The sequence below is a fragment of the Genypterus blacodes genome, unplaced genomic scaffold (genome assembly GCF_046128005.1).
Source record: "Genypterus blacodes isolate CSIRO-AG114 ecotype Tasmania unplaced genomic scaffold, CSIRO-AGI_Gbla_v1 ptg000216l_1, whole genome shotgun sequence".
Classification (NCBI taxonomy): domain Eukaryota; kingdom Metazoa; phylum Chordata; class Actinopteri; order Ophidiiformes; family Ophidiidae; genus Genypterus; species Genypterus blacodes.
The window spans coordinates 986,750-1,000,408 of NW_027467015.1; the positions used below are offsets into that span (position 1 = coordinate 986,750).

General features: G+C 42.7%; 2 protein-coding genes across 2 annotated transcripts; one reads left to right on the forward strand and one right to left on the reverse strand.

Moving 5' to 3' along the window:
• Window positions 1-6,306: 6,306 nt before the first annotated feature.
• LOC143016195 (myosin phosphatase Rho-interacting protein-like) lies at window positions 6,307-11,714 on the forward strand. Its single transcript, XM_076170399.1, has 12 exons — window positions 6,307-6,373; window positions 6,580-6,628; window positions 6,823-6,891; window positions 7,082-7,171; window positions 7,354-7,448; window positions 8,246-8,867; window positions 9,099-9,333; window positions 9,994-10,093; window positions 10,243-10,402; window positions 10,585-10,698; window positions 11,204-11,290; window positions 11,427-11,714. Exons 1-12 carry the CDS (start codon window positions 6,363-6,365, stop codon window positions 11,571-11,573), a joined length of 1,779 nt encoding a protein of 592 aa, XP_076026514.1. The 5' UTR covers window positions 6,307-6,362; the 3' UTR covers window positions 11,574-11,714.
• A 1-nt stretch (window position 11,715) lies between these two features.
• smdt1b (single-pass membrane protein with aspartate-rich tail 1b) lies at window positions 11,716-13,195 on the reverse strand. The gene is made up of 3 exons (XM_076170400.1): window positions 12,994-13,195; window positions 12,102-12,261; window positions 11,716-11,952 (listed from the first exon to the last, which is right to left on the reverse strand). The coding sequence occupies exons 1-2, from the start codon at window positions 13,153-13,155 to the stop codon at window positions 12,124-12,126; spliced, it is 300 nt and encodes a 99-aa protein (XP_076026515.1). The 5' UTR covers window positions 13,156-13,195; the 3' UTR covers window positions 11,716-11,952; window positions 12,102-12,123.
• Window positions 13,196-13,659: the final 464 nt, after the last annotated feature.

A 13,659-nucleotide genomic window follows, 5' to 3' on the forward strand; every position in this document is an offset into this window, starting at 1 on the left:
GCTAACCTGTTAGCTAACGTGTTGGCTAAACTGTCAGAACCTGTGAACAAACATGTCTGCTAACCTGTAATAACATCATCTGCTACACACGTTCACACATTCAGACAACATTTGGGTGGTGGAGCCCAGGTTCGTCCAGTGTTATCCGAGTTTGAGCATTCTGTAAAGTCTACTTGTTCTTCCTCACCTTTGTTCACTAATTCCCGATGCAGTTTGAGGAAGATTTACTGCAGTGTGCTAAAACATTTTTATATTATACAGTAAGCCATTTTTTAAAGCTTTGTATTATACAATGCTTTGGCACGACAATGACCTCATTTATCATAAGTATAGTTCAGGTATGAGCCAGCAGCACAAAGTGAGAAAGCAGGGCTGAATTTCATAGCACTTTGTTAAAATCACAACTGCAGAATCACGTGCATCGCTGTTGACTTAGTTATCTGCAAAACATTAAAACAAACATTACAACCATAACACAACATAAAATAACATAACATAACATAATTAGACCCCTGATCGCCTGTGAATTGAGTCTGATCTTTCTTCTTTAAACTACACCACTGATTCAAATTGTAATAAGTATTTCATTTCACCTTGTCATATCATACTAAGTCATTATAACGCTCACTCATCTCTTCTCAGTTTGCCTTTTCTTTCCTCTGTGTTGCATTGTGACCATCTGTGCAGCAACTTCAGCAGCGTCCATAAGACATCTGCCGAGAGGAGTCAGTGCTACGTTTCACTCTGTAAAGATGATGACATCTGATAGGACACACTCTCCATATTGGGCCCACGTGGGAACCAATGAATGTTTGTTTTCTGATAAACGACCCCAGTCTCTGTGGTCTCCTCTAACACGCCGACTTACTTCCATCCTGAGCTCTGAATGATGGAAACGCTCTTGGAAACGCATGTTCTCACTGCAAATTAAGAAGCTGGAATGTGCCAATGAGGTGAGTACTGAACATTTCATATTTCAGTGACATAGATATGGACACTTTTTACCTTAGGAGGTTCCCTCTTCTGGTTACTGTGTCACAGATACACTACGCAAAGACACATTTTTCTTCCTTGAGGTGTAAACTCATCCAATCAATAGCGGTGTGTGTTTCAGTTGGGAAGCCATTTCAGTAATTGCGTTGACAAATTGTCCCTAAGCAGTTATTACACACAGTAGTAAATGTCATGTTTCACTGAGCATTTAGAGGAAACCCCAGTCATTTCTGCCAAATCAAGAAGAAATTAAGCATTGAAAACTTTGTCATTTAGAGTTTGAGTGTGAAAGTTTCAGTCGAAGATGGATCATATGACATTTAGATGGTTTGGTAATAGTGGCTGATGGTAGTAGAAGGCTGAGTATGCAAGTATAACCTACAGCTAAAATCAATCCAACTATTACAACAATTTTGCTGTGTAGGTACTGGAGAAAACCTTGCCAGGTGCTGTAGATGACAGGGAAGTTTAAGCAGGATCCACATGGCACTGTCTGGCAAGGACTATTACTGCTGTCAGTTCCAGCCCAACACCTTTGACCCCTCACGCTGCGGCTCCTGCCTGCGACCTGGTCACATGCACCTGAATGGTACAGCCGTTACTGCCCAACAGGAACCTTTACATGTATGGGTACGTATCATTCAGTTCTTAATCATCTGTCTACGTGTACTGAGTTGTTCCAGCCCCCATTATCTTATTCAGCAAGATCCAAAGTCATGCAATCATATGTAGACGATACTAATTCATTGCTCCCACTTAAATAACTGTTGCACAAAAAGTCGACATTCATAACACTTAGTCGAAATTACGTGGAGGTGGGAGAAAGATGATAAAAGAAGATGGTATTTGATTCTGTATCATTAATTAATGAAAGCTCATTACAGTCCTTGGGGAATAGGTTGTAATCTAATACTCCCACATAAACAGGTACCCTCACACAGCTGTGGCCCACTTCAGTTTAATTATCTCTGTGCAGCATTATGTGGAAATGTATTTTAGTCGACTTTAATATATGCTTTATTTTGACCTAAACACAATCTAATGAGACTGGCTATTTTCAAAACTTGCATATGCCCAACGGATCAAAAGTTAAAACAAGCAAACCAGTGTGTAAACAAAGGTTACAACTGAAGGAGGGATCAAGATCAGGGTGAGAAAGAAGAAGGTGGGCGGTTCTGGTAATGCAAAAGCACCAGAGCAATGAAATAATGATGAGCATGACCAGAGACAAGGTTGAGTTACGTCCTGTGCAGTCTAAAAGTACCGGCCAGTGTAGAGGAATGGAGAGAGGGAAGGAGAGAAGCAGGAGAAATACCAAAGCCTTGACAGCAGATTTGGCCAAGACGAGTTGAAGGACAGTGGGAAGTCACAGTAAGTGAACTATATCCTAATATATCCTGTTTAGGGTTGTAAGTCGGGTAGGCTTGTGTCGTGTGTATCTTGTTGTGTTACATTGTTTGTCTTCTACAATGAAGTGGATGACAGAAAAAGCAACAAGTGGTTGTTGTTTGAATGTTGATATTGTTTTGTAAGGGATTATTTTAAATGTGATCAATCGTGAGCAAATGTGATAGCATCACGATGTACTCATTTAAATTCAGGAGGAAATATCAGAACAAATATCCAGATTAAAGAAGAAATCTTTCATTTGCTCTCTAATCGCCTATGGAAACAACAATTCTGACTCTTCTGATTCATATTTTCACAAACTTCAGTTATTCTACGATTGAAACACTCCACTGCCTCCTTTGAGTCTCACTCAGTTATTCATGTTTGTGTGAATAGTTTTTAATATTGTGCATTCTGAAAACCAGGATGCTGATGATAATGAAGCTCTGTCTGAGGTGAGCAGTGCCAGCAGTGATGACGTGAGAGGCGGCTGGACATACGAATGGAGCCTGGTGCCCAGCCTGAGTCCTGACTGGGAACTCAATATCTGTGACACTGACACACAATCCAGGTGACTGTATCCTGTAGCCTGATTTCAGAAGCCACCTTTTTCCCAAGAATACAGCCCCCTTCTATCCATAGCAGAAAGGCACCCCAGTACCATTGAGTGACCTTGAAGGTTCATCTGTAGGTTCACTGCAAGAGCTGCTTATCCTGAGTTTTAGAGGATCTTGCATCATTGCATCTCTGTATTTTGGTGATATCAGATAAAGGATTACAAGGTCACGAGACAACTGTCCTACTTCTAAGGCTAACAAAAACCTTTATCTTTTTTGCAAAATTTGCAAATTTTGGTTTGCTTCTCAACTACGCAAGAAGAATGACTCTTGTCTGTTACTGTCCCACATTTTAGGAAGGTAGACTGGGTGTACTTCAAAATCTGAGTAGTTGTTCTATATCATCGCTATTGACCAGCTTCAGCTTGTCTGTGTCTGTGGTGACCCTGGATTCCTCTCCTCCAGCTCTCCAAATCCAAACTGGGACTGTCGAGAGAGAAGCACATCCCTCAGCCCGGGGAGGAGCAGTGTGGTCCAGAGAGATATGACCAGGTTTGACCCTTCTCCAAACAGAGCCAGTGGAAACTCCTGGATGGATGAGAGCAGGAGCAGAGACAGGTCCCGCCGGACATCAGGTCAGTCACCTTAAATCCTCAAGGAAGGATTGTTGACCTTGTGCTAAGAAATGCTATCCATGGTGTTTTTGGCTGTTGTTATGGCAATCACAACAACTTTGTCTAACTTCCAGTGTCCAGAGGACACCGGGAACAAGAGAGCGGCTACTTTTCCCCAGACAGAAAGGGCAACAGTGAACGACAGATGGAAGAAGCCAACAAACGCTTGTTTCGTTACTTTGAGAGGGGGCATCCTCTTCCTAGTAACTACGTTCCTGAGCCAAAAGCCTGTGTCCCGTACAGGAATGTCGGCCTTGGTGTACCCTCCCAAAGGAGGACCCCAGAGACCTACATACAGGAAACATGGAGAAGTGAATCTCCACAGAGGTACACATACCACTCCAACTTCAGAAGAGGAACTGAATCAGAATCGAATTCTCCAACCCGTCATAGCTCTGTGAGCCCAGATCGCTGCAAATTGAACAGATCTGCTTTGGAATCCCAGCGAAGGAGCTCAGTCCCCAGGAGTCTAACTCACTCTCATGCTTCATCTCATGGTTCCTCTCGGGTTCCGTCACACATTCAATCTCGGCATACATCAGGCAGGTCCAGTCCATCTCGCAGGAGGGGGTCCGTTATGTCTCGGCCTGCGTCACCTTCCAGGATGACTCCTTCCCATAAGCACAGGGACTCCCTCCCTTTGCAAAATGGTGATTTATACGCAGAAAAAAGATTAAGAGGAGAGTCAAGGCCTTCATCGCAAGCTTCAAACAGGCATAGTTTAGACTCTGAAAAACTGTACAGAAATCTGGACTCTATTTCCCGCCGTGGCTCTTCAGCCATTCAGCAAAACTCATATGAGGGATCCCAAGCATCTGCTCGAATCAGGACAGCTGTCAATAGCTCGGCCAACACTCGTGCTCATAGTAGCCGCGAAATCTCACCTTCCAGGAATGGCTACAGTACACACAGCCATACCCCACGTAGGGAGCCCCAGTCTAGAGATAGTAGACCTGATATGACACTTTCAAAGACACCCAGTGAAATGCAGGAAAAATGCCTCTCTAGCCCTTTGCAAGGCTCCTGGCAGGGATCTTCCCACTCCTTGCTGAGCTTTGCACCTTCAGGTGCATCTTCCCCAGCAAGACGAGGTGTGGACTCTCAGGTCCTTGCACGTTCACTGACCCAAGTCACAACCACAGAAACTGATAGAGGCAAAACGGGACATGACATAGTCAGCGGTGACAGAAGCAGGAGCAGCATAAGGCGGGGCATGGATGCATTGCTGATCCCTGATGCTAAGAAGACTCCTGAAGAAATTGAGGAGGTACATAAGTTATTGTGATTTCTGTGTATTTATTCACAAGGCCACACGACAAAGGAAAATGCTTTTTGTACTCAAGTGCATTGCTTATAGATGCACCATTCCAGCCGTGTACGTGCTTGTTGTTGTTTGTCCTTTTCAGTACACATTTGCAAAAAATAATACCCTATTTCACTTGGATCTGTATCTAAAGAGTGGACACCCAGTAATAAAGCACCATTATAGTACATCTACCACATATAATGTCAATATAATCTTTATGAATGTCTGAATTTGAATTTGTGTCTGAGGCGGCAATGACGATCGAGGACTACATGGTCCTGGCTAATATCCCAACCATCTACCTGGAGTCAGAAGAAGAACATCCTGGGCAGAGGAGGAGGAATCAAAGTCCCAGCCCACGTAGGGACCAGAGACTTAGGACACCCAGGTTGGTGATGGAATGGTATTGTAAATGTTATTAGTTGTGTCAGAAGGCCCACAGCCCCGCATTTATTCTACATTCTCGGTGAAAATGTTTCTTCTATTGGTGGCAAAATGAAAGAGCAGTGTAGCAAAGTATCAAAAGAAGACTGAGGCTGGAAGCAGAGGATGGAATTTGTGCTGATGATGTGATATTTCGGATATTCTGCTTCTGTGTGGCGTTTTGGTTCTTAAGGTGTCAAGAGGAAATGATTATCCACAGCTCAAGACCCGAGTCTGATGAGAGAGGCAGAGGCAGAGAGAGGGGGAGAGACAGGCGGGAGAAATGTCGGGATACAGATAACGGGCTGTTGTCACGAAGACAGTCGACGACATCCATTCACACACAGGTATGTTCACTGCAGAATATCTTTGTTGAAATTGACACATGGAAGCACAAACAATCACAAATCTAGTCCTCTCTTGGTGTCAAAGAGTTCAGACACTCAAAGTGGAAAACACAGATCTTCACAGGTGAAGGAGAGAGCCGCTCATGACCAAGCACAGACACAGGTGAGCATGATCCCACGATTCTTTGCTCTGATTTGTGTAGTATATCCAGTTTTTGGGCTAAAGTGGGTCATCCCTACATTCGCTCAAAAGTAGATCTTTGTTTGTTTTTGTTCTTTAACTTCAGGCTCCTATCCTGCAGGAGCACCTTGCAGGAAAAGCTTTAGTTAGCACTCTATATTTTAGGGCACCATGTTCATCGGATTTATCATCTTTATTAATAGGCTGGAGTTGATGTGTCCTGCAGTCTCAGCACTGCAGTGTCATGTCTAAAACTGCTGAGCAAACCACGAAGAGAACAACAGATAGCCACTAAATGAATCACTCAAATTAATAGTATTTCAAGAAGTGTAGTGCAGTGAATTGTGTGCAGCGATGATTTGCAGAACTTGCAACAACTTGCATCAACAGCTAATGACCATTATCTCATACGTATGTTGTACTTCCTTATTGTAGTTGAAGGCTCATTACACTTTTCTCTCTCTCTGTGCCTTTCTTATTGGACACCTAATCATGGATACACCGTGAGTATTTTCTGTAATATGGTGCTAGTGCGCTCAAATTCTGGTGATAGAATTTTGTACACACTCATCCTTTAAAGTCCGGACAGCAGTAGTTCTTTGCACTTTTGACAGTTTTTTCTACTTCCCCTTTGTTCACTATCAACTCTGAGACAGAAACCATGACAGGATGCGTTCAAACTTCTCTTTTCCAAATGCTTCCCTTGTAGATATTGTTACTTTAAGGGGTGGATATCCAGACTCGATGAACATGGCGAGGTAAGATAAAGTGTTTCACATTTTCAAACCTAATTCCTATATTAAGAAATGATTCTCATTTTCAGCTGCTGACCTACCATCCTATATAGAGCAAACAGGTCTACAACTATAGTAATGGGGAAATGGATGATACAGTTTCTCTTGATGTCATCTGTTTACCAAAACAATAACTCATATTTTCTCTCTATTTCCAGTGGAGGAAGCACTGGTTTGTTCTGAGTGACTCTTGGCTGAGGTACTACAGAGACTCAGAAGCTGAGGAGGTACAGTATGATCAGATCCAGAAAAGCATGTATTTGAAAGAAAGTCACCATATTTTAACCTACAGATTTTGATTTGACTCTTGGTTTGAAAATGTTTACAAGGACATTTAGAAGCGTGAGATGGCCAGTGTTAACCGTTTATGATTGAATTCTTCTAAATCATTTAAAGCTGACCTTATTGTGCCCCCAGTCAGATGACATGGATGGAGAGATCGACCTGACATCCTGTGTGGATGTGTCAGACTGTGACGTAGAGAACAAGTATGGATTTGAGATACACGTATGTATTTTACTTGTGTTGTGGTCGTGTTGTGTAGTCAGACATAAGTTCAGTCAGAATGCCCCCAGCTGCCCTTTTCCACATCAATTACTTGTTTGGCTGCTTCCTTCCTGTGTGTGTGTGTGTGTGTGTGTGTGTGTGTATGTGTGTGTGTCATCCCAATGTCTTCTGATCTCCTCCAGACAAAGAGAGCAGTGTTCACTCTTTCTGCCACAACCTCCAGAATACGGCGGAACTGGGTGAAGTTAGTAAAGCAGGCTATCCAGAACAGCACGCAGTGAGTCTGTCTTTATGCTTGCAGCCGATGTGGAAAGATGCGTAGTGTGTGTTTAGACAGCTGCAGTACAGCGCATGCAAACAACATGAAGTAAACCCTACAATAGGATTTATATTGCATTTATTGCGATGTCTCTAAAGTTTTAAAAGAAGGATGATTACAGGAAACCAAAACAAATTCATCGTGCATGTGATCAAATTAAAGCATAAAAAAAATGCTAAGTAGACCCGCACTAATTATAGAATCTGTCATCATTCAGTCAGACACTAGCAGAGCCTGAAAAACACATTAACCACATTTACTCAAGTTTCCTACTGAAGTACAAGTACAATTTTGCGATATGATTCCATTTTGTACAACTTCCAGCCTTTTATCTGACAGATTTAGTTACTACTCAATTTGTAGACCTTAAATTCGACACAAGCTCTTAAAATGTTAATACTTGTATCTCAGCCTTGTTTCATTATGCGCATTAAAGTTTTTGGTTAGCAAACATAAACAGGAATTGTAATCCTCAAAAGAAAGCTCACAAAATCATGAATACAATTTTTAAAACTCTCTTATTTGGATATTTTAATTTCACCCTTTATGAGGGTATTACTTGAAATATCAACAATTTTAGAAAAAGGTTGGTGTATTACTTGAATTATAACAAAATATAAATTCAGATCTAAATAAGTTTGTCAATCACTAAAGATTCCTTAGAGCATGTTGGCATGGGTGGTCTGTCTGCATCTATCATCTTTCTTCTGATGTGTAACTCTAAACTCTTGTCTTTCCCTTGATTCCAACCTCAGCCAATCAGACACCAGTAGCAGGAAAGAGAACCCCCTCTCCCGGAGACCGTCGTCATGCCAACCCCCTGCTCGGCTCACCTGCAGAGACGCCGGCTTTGAAACAACTGCTGATCCAACCAAGTCCACCAACACCGCTGACCACCATCAAAATAACTGTACAGACGGAGATCTTAGCTCTGACTTATCGCCAGCCAGTCAGAGAAAGGCAGGGGAGGGCTGGGACCACGAGCAAGCTAAGCGATTGGAGGAGAGGAACAAGTGGTTTGAGGAGGGGGTTCCCTTCGGTGAAATGGGCAGCAGGTGGGACTTGATGGAGCTGAAAAAGGGAAGCGTTCCTGTGCCTGTAATTGAGACCCTGGACTCAGAGGTCAGCATGAAGTGGGCAGAACTTGAGGGACTGTCATTTACGGAAATGAGCGCCCAGTCTATCATTGGAGCCCAGACTCAACAATCAAGCTCCGCGCAGGCGTTACAGCCCCAAACTCACCTGTCCAACCCAGAGGAAATGGACCAGTGTATCACTGATTCACAAACTGACCTGTCAAGCTCATACGAGGCTCTTCCTTCCATAAATGGTGTCCAAACAAGTCACTCATATACAGCTGGGGCCCTACAAAAGGAGGTAAGAGAAATCACATTCAGCTCATGTGGAATATTTTAGAATGTTTTCAATTCAAGGGAGAAGCAAAGTCATAACTGCTACGTCCAAACTTGATCCAAAGTCTCCCTACCCCATCATATTTTTTTCTGTTTCTCTATCTCGTCTGTCTCATTCCTCCTCCACATTCTTACCTCTCAATGTTTTAACTCCTCACTTTTCTCTGCATTTATTTTTGGCAAATCCATCTCTCAGACCCGCTCGCTTCGACAGCAGGTGGAGAGCATTAAGAAGGAACGGGCAGCCATGGGAATAGAGGTAGACAGCCCGTGTGGGCCCGAGGCCCCCTGCAGGGCCAGATTGGAAACCATGGAAGCAGCACATTGGAAAACACTGCAGGACTTGGAGGAGGAACACACAAGGGAGATCAGGGAGCTAGAGATAGAGAGAGACAGGGTGCTGCAGGAGGAGAGCCAGGCAGCTGGTAAAGGTGAGACAGGCAGAGTGACGTAATGTAGCTCTGAGAGTTGACTGTTAAAAAAAAGTCACTTTAATTTTAAAATTAAGTTACCTGGCTGCAGAGAAACGTTGAACTGTGCTGACTTACAATGCTGCATAAGTAAAACTTAGTTATCTGCGGTGACAACTGCACCGAGCAAAGTTATTTTTAGCTCAAAACTATATAGCAATGGATCAAGAAAGCGAGTGAGCAAAATCAAAGCAAAACACAAAAAAGTGATCTTATCGTACTTAGATATTATCTTTTACTATTAACCTGTAATAAAGTTCTAAGATCGGCATTTGTGGCATTTGTGAGGGTTTCAACTAAATTTGATTAACATGTTGTAGTGTTTGATTTCTCTGTCATACCACCAAAATATACATAGATTTCCTCTTCAGTAGCTTTGTGTCGCATTATAGTTTAGACCTATTGAAACATTTTAGGGCCCTTTCAATGAATTCTGTAATATTTTTAGTATACCTGCCTTCATAAAGGATGTCCATCTTTTAATCTTTTTTAGAAAAAAGCCAGGAAACGTACTTTAGTTACATGCATGTGAACAATAACGCAACATCTACTTTACAGCACTATAGTCACCCTTGTCATTGATGTGACTGTTTCCTGTTCCATCCATTCTCGTTCCTTCAGCGATGGAGGCACTGAGAGCCGCTCACAGGGAGGAGCTGGAGAGGACCAGGAGGTCAGCTGGAGGGACTGCACATGTTGATACTTTATTCATTGGGCAGATGTGAGTTAATCACAGGCATTCTATTGTTGAAGATGCAGTGAGAGTGTTCTCAATCTCACGGGCTCTGACTGCAGGCTTTAAACGTTCCACAGTGGACCCCTCGCATGCCAATGTTTACTAATTTGCTCTGTAATGTTTGTGTGTGTCAGGCCCCAAGCTGGTGTGTTACACACTGAGTTAGACGTACTGTCAGAATGCTACTCTCAGAAATGCCTGGAGCTGAGCCGCACCGAGCAGGGCGGCAAAAGCAGAGAGACTGAACTTTGCGTCAAGGAGAGAGAGATCGAGCAACTACGAAGAGAGAACCAGGTTTAAGACAGAAACAAATAGTTTACTGATTTGATTCTATATAAACAACATATTCCATATTATGTGTGTACAGAATACCAGATAATGTCCTTGTTTTTCTTATGTGGGTAAATGAATGACATATGAAACTATTGAGCATTAATTCTTCACGCTGTAATTTGAGCAAATGACATGTTTTGCAGGAGCTTAAGGACAAGGTGGCTGAAGAGATCAGTCGCATGCGTTACTTCATAACAGGGCAGAGGTCAGAGATGACGTCTCCTGGTAACGCTGAGCGCTCTGCTTCTGAAGTAGAGGTATTGACAGCAATTAATCAAGTTAAATGGCGGTGACTGAATTAGAGCCTACGCAACCTCACCTCTTGCTGCATCCCAACCCAGTTTCATTAATTGCACCCTCGGCGGTTCCTGCATTGTGAAATATTAAGTTGGCCAGTAACTTAAAGGAGAAAGCTTTTGACAGGACCGTCATGGGAAGCCAGGAAGTAGACTCTGACAGATGTGCGGTGCAATTTTGAGCCCACATTTAATGAAACAGCTTGACCAGATCATTTTCACCGCTGTGCTGTATTCCCAGCTATTGCTCCCTGTAGCAGCATTGTCACCTCCTTCATTTTTTTCCAAGTGTCCCCATTCTTGTTCATGTTCTGCAGGACATACTGCCATCTACTGGCTCAATGACACCAATGTATGCATCACCAGTTTAAAGCAGCTGAAGGTCCACAGCTGGGCCTGATGAGATCCTTACACTCTTACTTATAATCTTATTGGAATGATAATAATTGCTCATGTGTTGTTTCAGACACTGCTGAGAGCAAAAGAAACTGAGGTGCAGTATCTTAAGAAAGAAATCAGCTGCCTACAGAGTGAAGTGCAGTCTCTTACCAAAGTAGGTTTCCTGTTCTGACCTCTTTTCTTTCATGAACCGTCATTGCTTTAAATATCAGCACAAACAAAACATTATCAGATAATTTACAGCTTTGATTCAAACTGTTTATGTTTTGACCATCAACCCCCTACTCTAGGAGAAAGAAGCAGCTTATGAGCGTTATAAGGAGGCGTACGTGCAGCTGAGTGACACGAAGAATCTCAGCCAATTGGAAGTGGGCTCCCTTAATGAACGCTTGAAACTGACCAATGCTGCAGTGCAGGAGGGAGCCAGAGGAACCTGAAGCACCTGCAAGGAGTCAACTAGAAGAGCAAAGACAGCAAGGTGGTACAAGAACCGTCTGGTTCTGGCGGTTTGTGGACTTGATTTGGAGACTGTCTATGCAAAAATAAAATTACAATATAAAGAAAAATACCAGCAAGAACTTCTGTGTATCGACTCAGTTTATTGAGTTAAGACCCAAATATGCAAACAAGAGTGAAGGCGGAGCAGTAGCTTTGATAGCCTCACATAATTATGATATGAATTATAATATCTTTTACATAATATATGGGATATGGGACGATCAAGGAAGGAGACGAGTAGAGGTAGAGATGGATATGTTGAACTGCCCAATCTTCCTCGTGCTGGATGGCATGCCTTCAGTCATTATGCAAGGCAACCTGTAGATAAATTAAAAACATTTTTGAACTCAGTCAGCATTCAATTCTTATTCACTCATCTTTCATCATTGTAAACTTTCCATAAGGATCATATCAAGGTTACAAAACATTGCATTTTAACTAAGCTGTGATTGATTCTTGGACTTTACCATTTATTTGCCCAGTGTTAGCTCAGTCGTCATCATCGTCATCTTCAGGGACAAAGATGTCGTGTTCCTCTAGGAGAGCAGCAAAGTTCTTGCTGATCAGAGTTCCGACATAGAGGAAAGGCACCACCACTGCTGTCATACGGATGAGACCAAAGGGTGTCTGGAAAGAGGAAATGTGGAACCATAGGGAGGGTCAGGGAATGCAGGGATTTTCTCTTTTGTATCAAATGGATTGAAAGTGGTACAAGAACAGGGCTACACATTTGCTGAATCCATCATCTCCAGTATTGGGACTTTCTGCTTTACTCTGATTCAAATCAATATCTGTGTTTTTCGGACAAATGACAAACCAAATTGCAGACTTAACTGGAATAAACATGGTTTACACAGATCATCCATGATATAGGAAGGCCTTAACAGTTAGTTCCCTATAGCATGTTGAGGACATGGTTCTCGGATATGACTCAATATTGTGTACAGTTACTGGCATTTTTAATCTAATATGGTGTAAGCATAGGTCAAACTGGCATATCCGGCCTATTAGAGCAGGGCGGTTGTGCCACTGCAGACAGTGATAGATCTGATTTTTAGTGGTCGCTCAAACCTTTCATTACTCAAGAGTCCCTACAATACAGTACACAAACAATGTAACGTTTCCATATTAAAAGGCTCCTGTTAAATGAAGGCCCGTATATATGATAGAAGGGCTCATTACTTCCTGAAAGTGCATTGGCGTAAAATAAACAGAAGCTGATTGGCTAACTTGATCGCGCTACGAGGTTTCCTGGCTTTCTATTCGCCACATGGGATGTCAATCCTCACATAAGCCCCGCCTCCGTTGCCAAATTTGTATGTCAGGGTTTCCTCGGGTAACCAGCAGACATGAACTTACTTTATCGGGTTTCGGAAGGATTGCCCCCGATCGCGCTGATATGACGGTTCGACAGGGAGTCGTTCTCGATATGGTTGACGTTGTCAAGCCGGTGTTACGGCTCATTAAACCGGCATTTTTGACAGCAGATTGCCGTGAGAGCCGTAACAGTGTAGTCGCCATTTTCCCCAGCTGTTTGCACAAAAGGAGGGGCGAAGAAGACGTAGAGAGGCGGGGCCTCGTGTGGAACTACAATCCTATCCCACAAAAATTGGAGAGCGCGTGCGTGTGTTGTACTGCATGTACGTCAATACAGTGAGCGCCATATTCTTATAACCTCCAAACCTGCCACAAACTCTGTCCAGGGGTCCGGCATTTGCGTAGGGTGCTTTTCATTTGTATTTAACTTTTTATTTACATTACCACATATATAGTAGTGGTTCAATGGAATCACCCTAGCATATCACATTTAGGGATACTATGAGTTGTTAATGACATCATGACTGCAAACAAATAATGATATCATGAATGATTTCACAGTTGGTTATCTCCATCAATGCAATGTAACCAAGTTATGCCATGTTACCAAATGTGGAAGTTACTTCATGTATCACATGAGACGGGGGTTAGGGGTGATGGGTTAAGGCTGGGGTCAAGGGGGTGAAATATCTTATTACAAAACTCATA